The 16,901-nt window shown below is 37.3% G+C and overlaps 1 protein-coding gene and 1 non-coding gene across 3 annotated transcripts; both read right to left on the bottom strand.

The window, feature by feature from the left end:
* Nucleotides 1–765: 765 nt before the first annotated feature.
* Nucleotides 766–6,460, bottom strand: LOC113753589 (uncharacterized hydrolase YugF-like). 2 transcript variants are annotated; one of them, XM_027297775.1, is made up of 10 exons: nt 6,134–6,460; nt 5,688–5,788; nt 5,423–5,520; nt 5,255–5,304; nt 5,023–5,118; nt 4,088–4,177; nt 3,257–3,349; nt 3,022–3,117; nt 2,215–2,280; nt 766–1,196 (listed from the first exon to the last, which is right to left on the bottom strand). In XM_027297775.1, exons 1-10 carry the CDS (start codon nt 6,344–6,346, stop codon nt 1,002–1,004), a joined length of 1,098 nt encoding a protein of 365 aa, XP_027153576.1. In that variant the 5' UTR covers nt 6,347–6,460; the 3' UTR covers nt 766–1,001. The 2 variants fall into 2 exon arrangements, with proteins under 2 accessions (XP_027153576.1, XP_027153577.1); XM_027297776.1 differs by having other exon boundaries at nt 5,688–5,782; nt 6,134–6,459.
* Nucleotides 6,461–11,347: 4,887 nt separating this feature from the next.
* On the bottom strand, nt 11,348–11,454 carry LOC113754668. The gene has a single exon (XR_003465345.1). It is a non-coding gene; the product is annotated as a small nucleolar RNA R71 (small nucleolar RNA).
* Between the last annotated feature and the right edge of the window lie 5,447 nt (nt 11,455–16,901).

Consider the following 16,901-nt stretch of genomic DNA (forward strand, 5'->3'; position numbering starts at 1 on the left):
AAATTAATAAAAATTTATAATGCTCAATTATTCTTTTCAAGCTTACCATAAATAATTCCTATACAAAATCAATTAAGGCTTGATATTTGTAAGTTTCCAAACTAATAACTGGTTATCATTTTGGAATGTTTCTTTCTTGGCTAATTACGGGAATGTACTAAAACCAATTTGGTTTGAAATTGATTGATTTGCTATTTAATGCATAATGTATGACTACTTCGAACAACATTAATTGAACAATAAACGTATAAAAGCATGTAAATTCAATCATTATATGTGAAAAAGGATCACTGATTTAAGTTATCCTAATTCGCTACTGAAAAAAAAACTTTTTGCAAATCCTATGGTTACAAAATCACCATGATCAAACTATCCACTTCAATCAATCAATTATTGAACAAATACGAAAAATGCACAAAAAGAAAGAGAACTATAAAGCATACCTCAATCATTGGAGTTCTGAATACATCAGGAGTATTCTTGCTACGAAAATTTGATACGTATGGATTACCCTCATTGATTTTCATATTTTGTGTAAAACTACCCTAAAGCTTGCAAAATTTATAATTAAAGATGCTTATGGAGTCTACTTGAATTCATGGAAGAAGAAGGTGGGGTGGTAGAGAGGATTAACTGAATAAACGTAAATATAATTAGAGTATATATTTTCCTCAGGAAAGCTTTCCATATGTGTATTAGGAACTTGATAAAAAAATTGAAAATTACTCAAATATAAATGTTTCTAAATCGAAAAATATATAAATTTAATCGTTGACATGGGGCATATCCTACATAGACATGCATGCAGGAGGTGATACACCGGTGATATATATCATTACTCTGGTACTTTTATCTGTTTTTTACTTCAAAGAGACGGCTAAATGAATCCAGCAATCCATAATTAGACAAGCCATTACAGGTTGTACTAGTACTATCATTCTAGTTGCATAAAGCCTGCGCTGGACTGTTAGTCTAAAATGCTCCCTAAGCTTTTGCTGCTTTTAGCATATGAACGACGATGTGTTTTTCTCCCCAGCCGAGTTCAAGACAATTGGATTCTGCTCCTCTTTACGTGCGCCGGACAGAGCAAAATCCGCGATTAACCTCGCAACCATCTCAGGCTTCTCAACATGCGGGAGATGGCCACAATCAGGTATCTGGTGGATACTGGCATCTGGCAATTCACTATGCAGTCTCTGCAATTTATGCAACACGCAGGAAGAGTTGAAAACGAGTGTTTTACTTCTTGAACGATCAATCCCACCTTTTCTAGCCCACCTCCCCGGAGGCCGGGACGGCGACGGAGACAAAGCGGAGTCAGTGGGGGCAACTGTAGCTTTGTGCCCATACTTATATGAAATTGCCTCCACTATCATTCAGTAAAATTTAAGTACTAGAGAATTGTCCCTACTAAAATCTCCATATATGCATATAAAATTATAGGTTCACCTCTACACTTGATGAAATTAGCTTCACTACTGTTTAACAAAATCTGAAGCAGCAGTGTGAGTGTACACTTTGTTTATATGTCTTTATATTCAAATAATTTAACACCACCTATAATAAATGACACCAACAAAGAAAGAGACTCAATTTGCATTTATTCTTCTTCTTCTTCTTCATCTACTCTAATGTGCTCTTAGAACAAAAAAGCTCTTTTATCATTTTTTACTGCAGATTCGAACTCACAAACATTGCTCAATTTTTATTTCATCTTAATAAAAATCTAGAGAAAATTTATCAGGGTTGTGAAAGGATTCTTTATTAGGAATTTGAGATTTGGGAGATATTTTTTTTATTGCTAAGCCGTTGATTAATTACACACATAACTTTTGGCATATATTGTTAGTTAAACATATTTTTTTTCGTATTATAGTTAGTATAATTATATATATATATATATATATAAACTTTGCTCCCACTGCATTTCCTTTCTAGCTCCATCCTGACAACAACCCCTATGATTTTCTATTTAATTTTTTTTTCTGTAGGAGGGAGAAGTTTTCTCTGAGATATTTTGCTGTCAATTTGTTCCACAAAAAATATATCTTTTAGTTTTGTGCATCTTTTGGAGAATTTAAAAAAGAAGCACCCATGCATATTTACCACTATTCAAACTGGCTAGTTGCTTCAACACAATTTCCATATGAATAGCGCTTATCCACGAAAATAACTTTTCCATTAAAACTAAAGCTCAAATAGATGGAAGCTGACCACTGCAAGCTTATTGCTGACAATGTTATCACACTCTCCCCAGATGATAAGAACTCTCTTGTTCACCTGCAAAAAGTGAGCACTTTAAATCATTTAGTCAATAATGATGACTTGCGGAAGTAGATTGTAAGATTTTGGCCTTTGATATGGTACTTGGCATATTGTATCAAGGCTCAAATGCATAAATTTTCATATGATTATTTAGCATGTTTTAGTCAAGTTAATATTTTAGTAATTCTATTGGTGCCTAGTTATGATAGTTTTATTATCTCGAATTTAGTATTTTATTAGAAAATTTCTTGTGGTTGTAAGACTTGTTTACCAAATCATTTCATCTATAAATAGAGGGTTTTATTATTATCATCAATTGAGAAGAACATGTTACTATTATGTGTGATTAATATATTATTGTTGATTTATTATTATTCTTCTTCTACACAAACTTGTATGTCTATCAATTGCTCCCACAATGAAATTTGTCTCCCACAATTTTTTGGTATGTTCACTGGCAATTTTGGATCAATTTCTTTAACCTATGGTTCTAATACAAGATATAGAACTCAAATGTATGAGAGAAAAGGAATAAATTAACAATAATATATTAATCATGCACCATAACAAGGAGACTATCAATTAATGGTTGTCAAAGGATGACAAGATGGCTGTACTAATCAGCCACAAACGTTAACGTACCCAAAACAGCATGGGGTTTCCATGCACAAAGGTATGAGCATAGAATGTACGTAAGGTGAATCAATAACGAAATTTCTGTTTGATAATGCAGATACAGCATGGAAGATTTTATACCTGCTTTATTTGATTAACAACATTGTAGCCACCACTAAGCATGTAATTCACTGTAGCATCTTCCCACCAAGGCAAAAGACAGTGTAGGCGGCCAACCTGCTTGGAAATCAAGCAGAATGCATCTGTTAGATAGATATCACTCAAGACTTGCATCTGCTGAGAGCAAGGAACCTGCAGAAAATCAGTGTAATAAAATTCCATGCTTGATACGAGCTAGATCAATAGGGACACTCACATTGGTCCAATCAAAGCATGTTGACAAGGATATATCATCAAAAGCTAGTAAATTTGCAAACAGCCGCAGTGGGAGGCTTTTCAACAAAGAGACCTGAAAAATGTCTACGTGAGATGCAAACATGATAAATAAGATGATACAAGCAGTACCTAGTTTGTCTAAGAACATCAAGTCTGCTCAAATGATTATCTTTGTGGCTACAAATTCAGGCTTCTCTATAAAAGACTCTTTATCATGTTCTAAGAGCTTCTTCAGTACTTAGAGCCAAGATAGAACTGCACCAAGTCCCTGAGTTTCATCCTCTTAGACAATACTAATTACTGATTGTGTTTATCTGGTAGGACCAAATTTTGTTCATCAAAATGTCCTAAGAAGTAAAATGAGAAAATGGATTCATTGATCCAATTAATGAACGAATTCAAAGATACGATGTTCATCAGTTCGTAGACATTCCTTGTCGTTTCTGTCGAACCAGAATATGTGCCAAAGCAGTCCTCTTTAAATTGTTATCCTACAAAAGACTGGGTAAAAAAAAGAGTGTACAACACATTTTTAGGAAATATAGCTCTCTTTGCACAGATAAAAGATAACAAATCCCAAAGGTCTCAGGCCACATGAAAATGCAAAAGTTGTTATTGGAGCTCTTCAGAAAACCCTTTTGTCCTCTTGACATAATTTTATTACAAAATTCAGAATGATATTCCTTTTCTGTTATGATGGGCACTGCTGATGCTTAACTCCTTGGATATGTGGATCCTTGATTAGCTTTCCAGAAGAGGCGAAAAAAGAAGAAGAAGAAGAAGACGATGATGAGGATGAAGAAGAGTTTACCCCAGCATATGCTAAAAATTTGGGTAGCTTTGTCAGAAGCCCTGTGCCTTCAACATGAACACTTGCACCAATCAAAATCAGCTTATCAACCTGCAAACAACAGAATAGATAGCATAAGAATGATGAATAGCACAATCGATGATACTGAGAGAAGAAGCAGACTGCAGAATTATCCTGTAAACCTCGAAGAACAAGATTTTGCAGATCTGTTGTGATTGTATATCTATACACTTTCCCTCATCTCACGATCTACTATCTTTGTGAATGGACACGTCAACAGTAAGTTTTAACTTTATCAATCTCACGAATTCTGCTGAACAAAGAGCAAATCAATTCACTTCACACAATAAAATAATCTCTTGTACTATATTCTAGTGGATGCATCTAGTTTTTTTACTACATCTAGCAGGATAAGGCTTCAAGCACTTCCATCTTTCTAGTTTTTTTTTTTTTTTGGAGGTTATTGAAGTTCATGGTAGAAGAAAGTCTACACAAAATGCAAATCCCCAGGTCACTGGCGCATTTTTCAGTAGCTTACCGTAATTCTAACAGAGAGCCTATCAACGGGAGACTGCTCGCGACGGAACTCTAACTTTGAACTTCCCTTACACAAGATGTATAAACCTTACTATCTGTGTTAACCCCTATTGATTTTCTTTGTAGATCTGGTAATGTATCAACGTATGTGTTGGCCTTATTGCCATTGATCTTAGACATACATATATATTTTCTAACTTATTGTCGCTCTCACCATCTCTCACTAACAGACACCAGAAACACCACAGATAAATGTTTCAAATTGATCCAGGCGATCTGTTCATCTCTTTTTTTAGGCACGTTAGTAAATTATTCCATGGGAAGATTGAATACTTCAGAAACTTGAGTGGTTATACGTCAAATTCAAGGAAAATCTCAGTTGAAAGAAAACTGCTTACAGCTTCTGGAAAGTTGACAGCAAAGTCAATCGCGACTGCAGCACCAAGGCTTGGTCCGACTAATATCATTGGTCGTTGGATGTGAGTCCTCCAAAGCTATAATAGAAGCCCACAAAGTTAGATCAATGTCTAAGAACTAACAATAACCGCCAATTAGGTTATTCCTAACATTTGCGTGACGGATGGTAACAATCAATCAGCATATGTCCAGGATGTTATCTTTCCAAAGTACCTGGTAAAGGTGATATCTTTTGGATGCCGCGTCACAGGGAGGAAGTCTTTCTACACCAATTGAGGATTAGCTAAGATGATTAATTAACAAGAACCATAACACAAATCAAAAGCACCTGAACTAAGAGAAAAATATGATTGCATCTCTGTGATGAAATTGAAGACGAACCTAGGTCGGAGAAACCCCATCCAAGAATGTCAATTGCCCAAGTCTCCACTGCAGCGTCCTCAAGTAATGGGTATGTGCGTCTCCATTCTAAACAAGAGCTACTCATTCGAATGCACACCAGGCAAGAAAAAGGGCAAAAGGGAAAAGAGACAAAAGTAGTAAATATTAGTGACTAGTAAGGATAACAAAAGTAGTAATAATTACAAAAGAAATAAAAACAAAAAGGTATCCAGTAACTAGTGAAAATTACAAAAGAGTAGAAGACCTGTCGAAACAATGGAGGAGGACAGCTGGATTGGTATCACGTTGAAACCTTGGCTTCACACAGCTGCTCATTATACAACTCTCAGAAAATCCAACCTGCAGCTTTAGGAGAGGCAGAATATGAGGAATCAAAAACAGGTCAATGATAAGTTGCAGTCAGACATGAGAAATTCTGCAGACTTGTCTGGGACCACCACTACTGAATTTACTTGTCAGAGCATATAATCATCAGAATAGAAGTGAAATGTTTTTTTAAGTCAGAAGGACACGCACACGCACACACACACATTAAGATTCTTTCCTTTTATCGATCCAATTGGCTGCGTGATGCATATTACGATTCTGGGCCTCACCTCTTGAGCAATATTCTAAACAGAAACTTGCTGGATGATCAAAGACAAATTATGCTACAACATGCTGTGCAGAGGAATTAAAAAGCATATATACCTTTACAGGAAGTCTTTGAATCCTCTGAGCCAAAGCTCGAGCAAACGGATCCTTGATTTCTTTAACTTCCTCAGGTATAAACGAAGGAAACCCACCATCAACAGAAACAGCATTTGTACCCAGTCTTCCTCCAGAATTAAACCACAGATGCATCGAATACATTGAAGTGAAGCGTTCTCTAGCTCCTGGAATCAGAGCCGGCGTGCAATTCATCCAACTCAGCTTATTACTATATCGAAAGAATAGGCCACTGTTAAATCATGTGGAGTAGTACTAATACTAATATATCAGTACTCAAAATGGTTACTGATGTGTCGGTGGATGTGGTAAAACTGTAGAAGTTGTGGACGCGAAGTGGTGAATTTTGAATATGCCACTGTTAAATCATGTGGATTAGTACTAATATATCAGTACTCAAAATGGTTTGAATTGTGGCGGTGGATGTGGTAGAAGTTGTGGACACGAAGTGGAAAATCGGCCACATAAGCAAGGCCGCTACCTTGAGTAAACTCAGCTCCGTCCGCCAACCACATGCAGGGGTAAGACGCACTAGGCAAACTCTGTGCGATAGACAGACGAATGTCGCAGGAGAGATTCGAAATTCGAATTGACAGAAAAGTATGATACCAATTCTACCATCTCAACCAACTCAAGGGACAACTGTTTTAGATTTTACAAAATCTTATTATAAAAAAATGAAATTAACAAGATTACTTTTTTGGGTGATTTTAGATTATAGTATTTTTATTATTAAAAAATTATAATTAGAATACAAAAGTAATCAAAAATATCACAAAAACTAATTATACAAAAATAGACTCTATAATCAGTAGTTAAAATAATCAACAAGAACATGCTCGATGTATTTATCAGGAGTTCGAAACTGCCCACTTCCCTCTCTCAAGACGGTGCACTTCTGGCCCGGTCCCATTTTTAGATCCTGATTAACTAATGCTCGTTACATGAAAGACTCGAGAATGAGGCATGGAATTGCACTGTGAGAAACAACTCTTTACCTTCAGTTTGAGGAAATATGATCAACCTATTTACCCCTCTAGATTAGCCTATTGGGATAACGATGCCCTTTAAACATTCATTAATTCATTAAGTAATCTCTTTAGAAATCATCTATTTCATTTGATTAACCACTTTAGCTGAACCTATTGATTAAATATCTAATAACGTCAAACTTTTATGATATCATGAGGGGATAGTAACTACGCCAATTGTTCTTCAGCTTTTAGCGTTCCTTTTGAGTCTTTCATGTAAAACCCAAAAAATCGTAAGAGTTGGGAGATTAAATTTTTTAACACACACAAATAAACCAATAAAGGGGAAGGCAATTTGCACGCATACAAATATGTGTAAGAAAAGAGAAATAATATCTACAATGTAATATCAATGATACTATAATAATGATACTTTCAAATTTTCACTTTTCTCAATCAATCATAATAATACGACTCCTTATTTATAAACTAGATAACTTAGTAAAAAAGTAATCATACTATAAGAATTACCTGATACAACACCAGTTCCTAAACAATAAAACCGCAATAATTTGACTCCAATAACACTACTAAAAACTTGACTAAAATACTGTTACTAAATAACAACATAGAAACTTCTATTTTTAGGTTTGATTTAATATGCCAACATTGTTTCCTTTAAATGAAACTCTCCATTGAATTAGGTTCACTATAATCACGAACAATAATCTTCATTACAAATTCACCCAACATCACTTTGTATTGGTTTTTCACCTTCAAACACTTATCTAGTCGGAAAAATCTATGTTCTGTGTAGATTATTTTTGCTGCACAATTTGATATCAATACATTAACAAATCATCATTTCTCAACACTTTGTGGTTTTCATCATTTTGTGATTTTCATAATCACAACTCAATTAATAGGTTTCTTCCCCAATCGTTGTCCTCACACCTACAATTTATATGACAATTCCAGACTATTTTTTTGGTCTAATCTTCATTAGGACCAACTTTGTAATCTAACTCAACAGCTGAATACTCTGGGCAAACCTTGTACCCAACTCACCCCATGATCAGTATTTTGAATCTAAAACTCTGATACTACATGCAAAATCAAAAAGTCATAAGAGTTGGGAGACTAAATGACTTAGTAAATAAATAATACAACTCCCATAATATCAACAACATAATATCAATAGTACTCTAATAACAATACTCTCAAATTTTCATTCTTCTCAACCAACAATAATAATACAACTAAATGACTTATGCTCTATTTGATAAGCTAATTCAACACTTAAACTTAATAGGTTCAGATACTAACATATTCAGATACATTTGATAACAAAAAATAAAACATCTTATTTAATTAAGTGGCACTGAATTTTCTAAGCAAAACTTACTCCAAAAAAATAATTGATAATCTATTCACTAATCACTTAATGTGATATGCACTCAAATGTCTAAGATCTAGTACTTACAATTTAGTCGTTTAACGAATTCAAATTTCAGATTCAAATTTCAGATTTTAGACTTCAGACTTTAGATTTCAATTTTCAGACTTCAGCCAAATGCACTGTTAGTAAAAAAAAAATAATCACACCCATAAAAAAAATTACCTAATATAATATCAATTCTTAAATAATAAAACTACCATAAGTTTGCTCTAATAATGCTATTGAAAACTTGACTTGACTAAAATACCACTACTAAACAAATACTTCTATTTTTTGTCTTGATTAAATATGCCAACAATCCAAGTTTTCAGTTTTTCCTCAAGTGGCACCCGATTTAGCACAAGTGATTTTCATTTTGCAAGTCATGTTTAAGTTTGAGTCAAATTCGAATTAAGTGTTAAAGGCTTGAATTCTAGCATCACTCAAGTACCAGAGACAACGCCATCAAATCATTTGTTTTCTATGCCCAAATTTTATAAGAAACCCTTTTTTAATCCAACAATAAGCCTTTTGGACTAGTGATTAAAACTATTCAAAGAACAAGCCCTTTTGCCAATCAATTAAAATCATCAAAGAACAATACTTTTGGGCCATTGATAAAAATCTTTTGAAGAAAAAAAATCGTATGATAGGGCTCTATTGAAATGGAGGCTAATCTTTTAATTGCTATTGCTTCATAGCCTACATTCTACAGTAAATAAGTGTAAATTTTCTGATAGGGTGTTAATTGTTAGTAATTTTATTGTTAATTCTCCTCTTTATCCTTGCCAAATATTGCTTTAATTGTCAATATATATTTATATTTGGTATTTGGATATAATTTCAGAAATTGGAGCAGAAACCTCTTGAGAAGATTATTGTGAAGCTTTACACAATTCTGGTGCAAACCAACGAGAAAGAATGGAATTGCATTTGGGAATTCAATTTGGTTAGACAACATATCAAAGTTGGTGGGGACCGCAAATAAGTTGTATTGTCTAAAGTTTGCTTTCTTTGCACATTTGTGGTATTGCTTTCTTGTTTGTGAACGTGTGCACTTGGTCAAAAGAGAAACCGACAAACCATAGTTGGCTTTGCTTTTGTTTTCGGTGGAGTTGATTAGGTAGGGAAGGAATGTTTTCTTTTGTAAGCGTGGAGTGAAGTTTCGGATTGGCTTGTGTTTATATGTAGGAGAGCCACACATTTCCGAGGAGAGTTTTTTCTTCTTCTCTTCCGTGAGACTATTTTTATTGTATTAGACTACAGAGAATATAATTCTTATTTTTAATTATTAGTAAGAGATAAATGTCTTTGAGTTCAATTAAATTGCGTGGGAATTTTCTTATGAGGCGTGGCTAATTTTCTCCTCTAGTCAAGGATCAACGCGAAGACGCAGTCCCAAATATCTGTGAGATCTAATTAATTTTACGTGTTCCTTAAATTGTTAATATTTGCATGTTTTCTATTTTAATTTCCATGGGATTATTTTGTTAATTGGATATCAAGGGCCCGATGTGCAATTTGACTTATTAATCTCCTGTCAAATTAATCAATTAAATCCGTAATTGTTTAGTTGGTTAATATTAGTGACAACTAGTATTTTCACATACTAGGAGAACATGCAATCTGATTTAAATAACCCTCGTAGCGTGTTATTAATTTGGGTTAGGCTTTTCTAGTTTTTAATGCAATTAGGAAATTAATTCCTACGGTCGTACCTAGGAGTATTTCCTGGTTAGAGGTAATCAACGGTCGTACCTTGGTTATCAATAAATTAAGGAAAAGCTGGTCGTTAGAGTTTTTCGGCGACTATAACTAGCCTATTAATAAAATTAAGTGAACCTTCTTTGCATCAATGATCGGATGAATGGACTGTGTCTGCGTAGTTGTATCCTTGGCTAGAATTTACTTATTATTTATTTGATTGCTATTTAAATTTGTATTAATTAATTAATTATTTTTAGTTAAATTGTTTAATTATTTTTAGTTTATTTCTGATAAAAATCCCCCGTGTCCCGAACTTGAAAAGAATCGAATTTTTCCCAGTCCCTGTGGATTCGACCCTACTCACTACTATACACAGAAAATTCATTTTTCTCGAGTAGGTATTTATTATTGCACAGGCTCGGCACCTGTCAATTTTTGGCGCCGTTGCCGGGGACTGGCGTTAATCATTTGTTTCTTTTTAAGTTCATTTTTTTTCTGATATTTTTCTAGTTTATGCCTCGCTCTTCTCGTACAGGCGAATTAATTTTCGACCCTGAAGTAGAGAAGACCGCGCGTAGAACGAGAAAAGAAACCAGGCGGCTCAGGGAGGAGCAATACGATATTGCACCTCAGGAACTTGATCCAGAGGTTGAGCCGACAAATTTGTCTGGTGACAATTCAAGTGATTCAGACCAAGAGGAAGTCACTATGGCAAATGCACGAACACTAAGGGAGTTGGCTGCTCCTGATTTAAATCAGCAGCCCTTGTGCATTACTTTTCCACATTTAAATGATGACACTCCCTTTGAACTAAAATCTGGTCTAATTCATCTCTTGCCATCTTTCCATGGTCTACCAGGTGAGGAGCCCTACAAGCACTTGCAAGAGTTCGACGTCGTTTGCAACAGTATGAAGCCTCCGGGAATTACAGAAGAGCAAATAAAAATGAGGGCTTTCCCCTTCTCTTTGAAGGACTCCGCGAAAGACTGGCTCTACTACCTACCGCCTGGTAGTATCACCACGTGGGATCAATTGAAGAAAAAATTTCTGGACAAGTACTTTCCGGCGTCTAGAGCTGCAAGCCTAAGAAAGGAAATATGTGGTATCAAACAACACCCAGGCGAGTCACTCTATGAGTACTGGGAGAGGTTTAAGAAATTGTGCACCAAATGCCCTCAGCATCAGATAAGTGAGCAACTGCTCATTCAATATTTCTATGAGGGGTTGCTTTTCAGGGACAGAAGCATAATCGATGCTGCAAGTGGAGGGGCGTTAGTGAACAAAACCCCTCGAGGAGCATGGGAGTTGATTGAAGGGATGGCTGAGAACTCACAGCAGTTTGGTTCAAGAGAGGACATCCCGACGCGTAGGGTGAATGAGGTGGAAACGTCCTCTATCCAACAGCGAATCTCCGAATTAACATCTTTCGTAAGACAATTAGCTGTGGGGAGTGCTTCACATGTCAAAGTGTGCGGGGTATGCACTGCCGTGGGTCATCCTACGGAAATGTGTCCAATGGTTCAAGAAGAAACTGCTGAACAGGTGAACATGGCTGGCCACGCGCCCGCGCCAAGAAAGCCGTACGACCCATACTCAAGTACCTACAATCCTGGTTGGAGGGATCACCCCAACCTTAGTTATGGAGGAAATAGGCAGTCTAACTTTGTGCCAAATAGACAGCAAGGACACCAACAGCAGTACCATCATCGCCCACCACCACTTTCAAACTCAAGTCCGTCCATGGAAGAGATGATGAAGCAATTACTTGCTAATCAACAAAAGACGGATTCAGACCTGCAAAGCATGAGAAATCAACTGGGACAGGTGCAATCATTGCAAAATCAAATGAATCAAATGGCTATAACAATCAACCGTTTGGAGTCCCAAGTTCAAGGAAAATTGCCATCTCAACCTGAGGCAAATCCAAAGAATGTAAGTGCAATGACTTTAAGGAGTGGCAAGGAAGTTCAAGGACCCGAACCGGTGATTCCTAAAGACAAGGACGAGGAACGGATTGAGAAAGAATTGGAAGAGGAGGGCACAGACAACAAAAATGCAAAGGTACCCTCGAACCCGATTCCTACAGCTAAAACTAATCCACCTCCCTTTCCTAGCAGGTTAGAGAAACCAAAGAAGCAAGACAAGGAAAAAGAGGTCCTGGAGATTTTTCGCAAGGTGGAGATCAACATACCCCTACTGGATGCGATTAAACAAGTACCCAGGTACGCAAAATTTTTGAGGGACCTGTGTGCCAACCGCAAGCGGTTGAAGGGGGATGAACGAGTTATAGTTGGGGAGAATGTTTCAGCAATTCTACAAAGAAAGCTTCCACCGAAATGCGGAGATCCAGGTATGTTTACTATTCCTTGTAGGATAGGTAATACTTTGATTGGGAAGGCCATGTTAGACCTGGGAGCCTCAATTAATGTCATGCCAAAGTCCATTTATGCCTCCTTAAACTTAGGCCCTTTGAAAGAGACTGGGATAATAATTCAATTAGCTGATAGGACCAATGCATACCCTGACGGGTTGATTGAAGATGTTTTGGTAAAAATTAATGAATTGGTTTTTCCAGCTGATTTTTATGTGCTCGACATGGAGGATGAACACTCCCGTGATCCGTCACCTGTGTTGTTAGGTAGACCCTTTTTGAGTACAGCCCGAACCAAAATTGATGTTAATAAGGGTACTTTGTCTATGGAATTTGATGGTGAGATTGTTCACTTTAACATCTTTGAGACCATGAAATATCCATCCGATTCAAATATTGGCTCTGTTTTCTCGATAAATGTTATTGACCCTGCTATACAGGAGGTTTTTGAAATTGAAGGCAGGGATGAACTAGAGGTCGTCCTGACCAGGCACTTTGAGTCCGAAACAACTTCTAGGGTAGAGTTGAGTGAAGAGCTTAAATGCGTGATTGGATCGTTGCAAACGTTACCAACCACGAAGACAAGGTATGATCTTGCACCGATTTTCATACCCGAACCTCACCAAAGGTTACTTCCATCTGTGGTGCAGGCACCTGTCTTGGAACTAAAACCACTGCCGAAACACCTAAAGTATGTATACTTAGGTGAAGGGGAGACACTTCCAGTGATCATCTCCGCGGGTTTATCAAAGGTGCAAGAAGAGAAACTACTTCGAGTTCTTAGGGAACATAAGCAGGCGATAGGATGGACCATCGCCGACATCAAGGGAATTAGCCCTGCGGTGTGTATGCACCGAATTCGACTCGAGGAGAATGTTAAACCCGTACGGCAAGCTCAACGGAGATTAAATCCTCTCATGATGGAAGTCGTAAAGAAAGAGATTTTAAAACTGCTGGACGTTGGAATTATATTTGCAATATCAGATAGCCCGTGGGTAAGTCCAGTACAGGTGGTCCCGAAGAAGGCAGGGGTGACAGTGGAATCAAACCAAGAGGGTGAGCTCGTACCAATTCGAAAGCCCACCGGATGGCGACAGTGTATCGATTACCGAAAGCTAAATGCCGTCACGAAAAAGGACCATTTTCCCCTCCCTTTCATTGACCAGATGGTGGAGCGATTAGCATGTCGAGCTTACTATTGTTTCTTGGATGGATTTTCAGGTTATTTTCAAATTGCCATCGCACCCGAGGACCAAGAGAAGACTACTTTCACCTGCCCATTTGGAACATTTGCATACCGAAGGATGCCATTTGGATTATGTAATGCACCTGCTACCTTCCAAAGATGCATGGTAAGTATTTTTTCAGAATATGTTGAGAAAATTATTGAGGTTTTCATGGACGATTTCAGTGTATATGGTGAAAGTTTTGAAAACTGTCTAGATAACCTGAAATTGATCTTAGTAAGGTGTATAGAAACTAATCTCGTGCTTAATTGGGAAAAATGTCATTTTATGGTTGAACACGGGATAGTTTTGGGTCATGTTGTATCATCTACAGGTATTGAGGTTGATAAGGCAAAAATAGATGTTATATCTACTTTACCTTACCCCGCGAGTGTGCGGGAAGTTCGTTCTTTCTTGGGTCACGCAGGTTTCTATAGAAGGTTCATCAAGGATTTCTCGAAAATTGGAGCACCCTTGTTCCAACTTTTGCAAAAAGATGTATCCTTCGAATTTGATGAAGCGTGTAAGGGGGCATTCAATAAGTTAAAGGAGTTATTGATCACCTCACCTATTATCCAACCCCCTGACTGGAACCTCCCATTCGAGATCATGTGTGACGCCAGCGACTATGCAGTGGGTGCGGTATTGGGTCAAAGAGTAGGAAAGGCAGCTCATGCTATCTACTACGCATCTCGAGCCTTGAACGGAGCTCAATTGAACTATTCAACCACCGAAAAAGAGCTTTTAGCAGTTGTTTTTGCCTTAGAAAAATTTCGGTCTTATTTACTTGGTGCTAAAGTTATTATTTTTTCTGATCATGCAGCTTTGCGGTATTTGTTGACAAAAAAAGAGGCAAAACCGCGATTGATACGGTGGATATTATTGCTACAGGAGTTCAACCTGGAGATCCGAGATAAGAAAGGGGCGGAGAATCTGGTAGCAGATCACTTGAGTCGAGTACAAGTCGTCGAAGATGACATCCCATTGAGAGAAGCATTCCCCGAGGAGCATTTATTTTCTATTAACTCATCTTTGCCTTGGTATGCAGATATTGTTAATTTTCTAGTCACTGACAAATTTCCTACAGGATGGCCTAAGGCAAAGAGAGACAAGTTGAGGAGCGATGCAAAGTTCTACATTTGGGATGATCCTTACCTCTGGAAGCGGGGTGCTGATCAAATCATCCGTAGATATGTAAGTGAAGTTGAATTTCAATCTATTCTAGCCTATTGTCACTCTTTTGCATGTGGAGGTCACTTTGGACCAAAGAGAACGGCTCGTAAGGTGCTAGAGAGTGGATTCTATTGGCCAACTCTATTCAAGGATGCCTACTCATTTTGTAAGTCATGTGATAAGTGTCAAAGAGTGGGTAATATCTCTCGTAGGGATCAAATGACTCAAACCCCAATGATTTTTGTTGAAATTTTTGACGTTTGGGGCATTGATTTTATGGGTCCTTTTCCTTCTTCCTTTGGTTTTTTGTATATATTGCTTGCTGTAAATTATGTTTCGAAATGGGTAGAAGCAAAGGCCACCCGCACTAATGATTCCAAAGTGGTTGCAGAATTCGTTAAGTCTAATATTTTTGTTCGCTTTGGGATGCCGCGAGCAATTGTAAGTGATCGGGGTACTCATTTCTGCAACAAAAAGATCGCTGCAATTTTTAGGAGATATGGTGTCTTGCACAAAGTCTCTACATCATACCATCCTCAGACAAATGGTCAGGCGGAAACATCGAACCGAGAGATCAAATCAATTCTAGAAAAGATGGTCCGACCCGATAGGAAGGATTGGAGTGTGAGACTAGATGATGCACTATGGGCATATAGGACAGCATACAAGACACCCATTGGCATGTCCCCTTACCGATTGGTATTTGGAAAGCCATGTCATCTCCCGGTCGAGTTTGAGCATAGAGCATTTTGGGCGGTCAAACAATGCAACATGGATATCGAGGAAGGCGGAATTCAAAGAAAGTTACAATTACTAGAGTTGGAAGAAATTCGAAATGAAGCATACGAGAATGCAGTGATCTATAAGGAGAAGAATCAGATCTTTCATGACCAACAGATCTCTAGGAAGACATTCGTCTGTGGGCAAAAAGTTTTACTATACCACTCCAAATTGAAACTATTTCCAGGTAAATTACGTTCTCGTTGGATTGGCCCTTTTGTTGTGACTAATGTCTTTCATTATGGTGCAGTAGAGATCCAAAGTTTGAAAACAGAGAAGAAATTTGTGGTGAATGGTCATCGTCTCAAGCCGTATTATGAAGGATTTCCAATTGAACGGGTGGAGATGATGCAACTGGAAGACCCGATTTGCTTAGTTTAAGCAAATTCTGGACTCCGTCTAGCCAAAGACGTTAAAGAAAGGCGCTTTTGGGAGGCAACCCAATTTTTTTTAAGTTGCTATTACTTTGGAGTGATTTTATGTTTAAAGTATAAGTTTGAGTAATTTTGTTATTTTTCATTTGTAGGTTTTGGAAAAGTGACCAAATGAGGCAAAAAAAGACGAAATTTGATCAAAGATCTCAATACCTCAAATTCAGTAATTGTGGTTTTTGATGCATTAAAGAGGTTTAGAATGCATGTATAGATCATTTTACATATGCGTGAATGGTTTATTTTGACATAGAAATGATCTATGATGCATTTTGGGAAATTGGGGTATCATTTGTAAATATTCAAAAGTTGAATTTCTGCTAAATTTTGCAGCAGAAAACGCGTTTTTCAATGAAACGCGCCACTGAATCGCGTTTTCATAGAATCGCGTTTTCAAATCTGCGCCTATAATTAAGAAAACGCGCCTTCAAAACGCGACATGAAGTCGCGTTTTCTACCCAGTCGCGTTTTCCAGCCTGTTCAGAAACCAAAAACGCGCCTTCAAATACGCGACTTAAAGTCGCGTTTTCTCACGTAGTCGCGTTTTCAATGCTGCAAATTTGGTGAAGAAACGCGACTTCACAAAACGCACCTTGAGGCGCGTTTTCTTGAGCCGCGTTTTCTGAGCCATAAATCCGGATTCTGTCCAGAAT

The sequence above is a fragment of the Coffea eugenioides genome, chromosome 11 (genome assembly GCF_003713205.1).
Source record: "Coffea eugenioides isolate CCC68of chromosome 11, Ceug_1.0, whole genome shotgun sequence".
Taxonomy (NCBI): Eukaryota; Viridiplantae; Streptophyta; class Magnoliopsida; order Gentianales; family Rubiaceae; genus Coffea; species Coffea eugenioides.

Excerpts from the sequence above, each read along its gene's own strand:
- LOC113753589 (XM_027297775.1), bottom strand. The coding sequence starts at position 6,346 with ATGAATTGCACGCCGGCTCTGATTCCAGGAGCTAGAGAACGCTTCACT. Across the intron at positions 3,350-4,087 it reads AATTTTTAGCATATGCTGGG|GTCTCTTTGTTGAAAAGCCT; the intron begins GTAAACTCTTCT and ends GACATTTTTCAG. Across the intron at positions 1,197-2,214 it reads TCAGCAATAAGCTTGCAGTG|AGACTGCATAGTGAATTGCC; the intron begins GTCAGCTTCCAT and ends CATAAATTGCAG.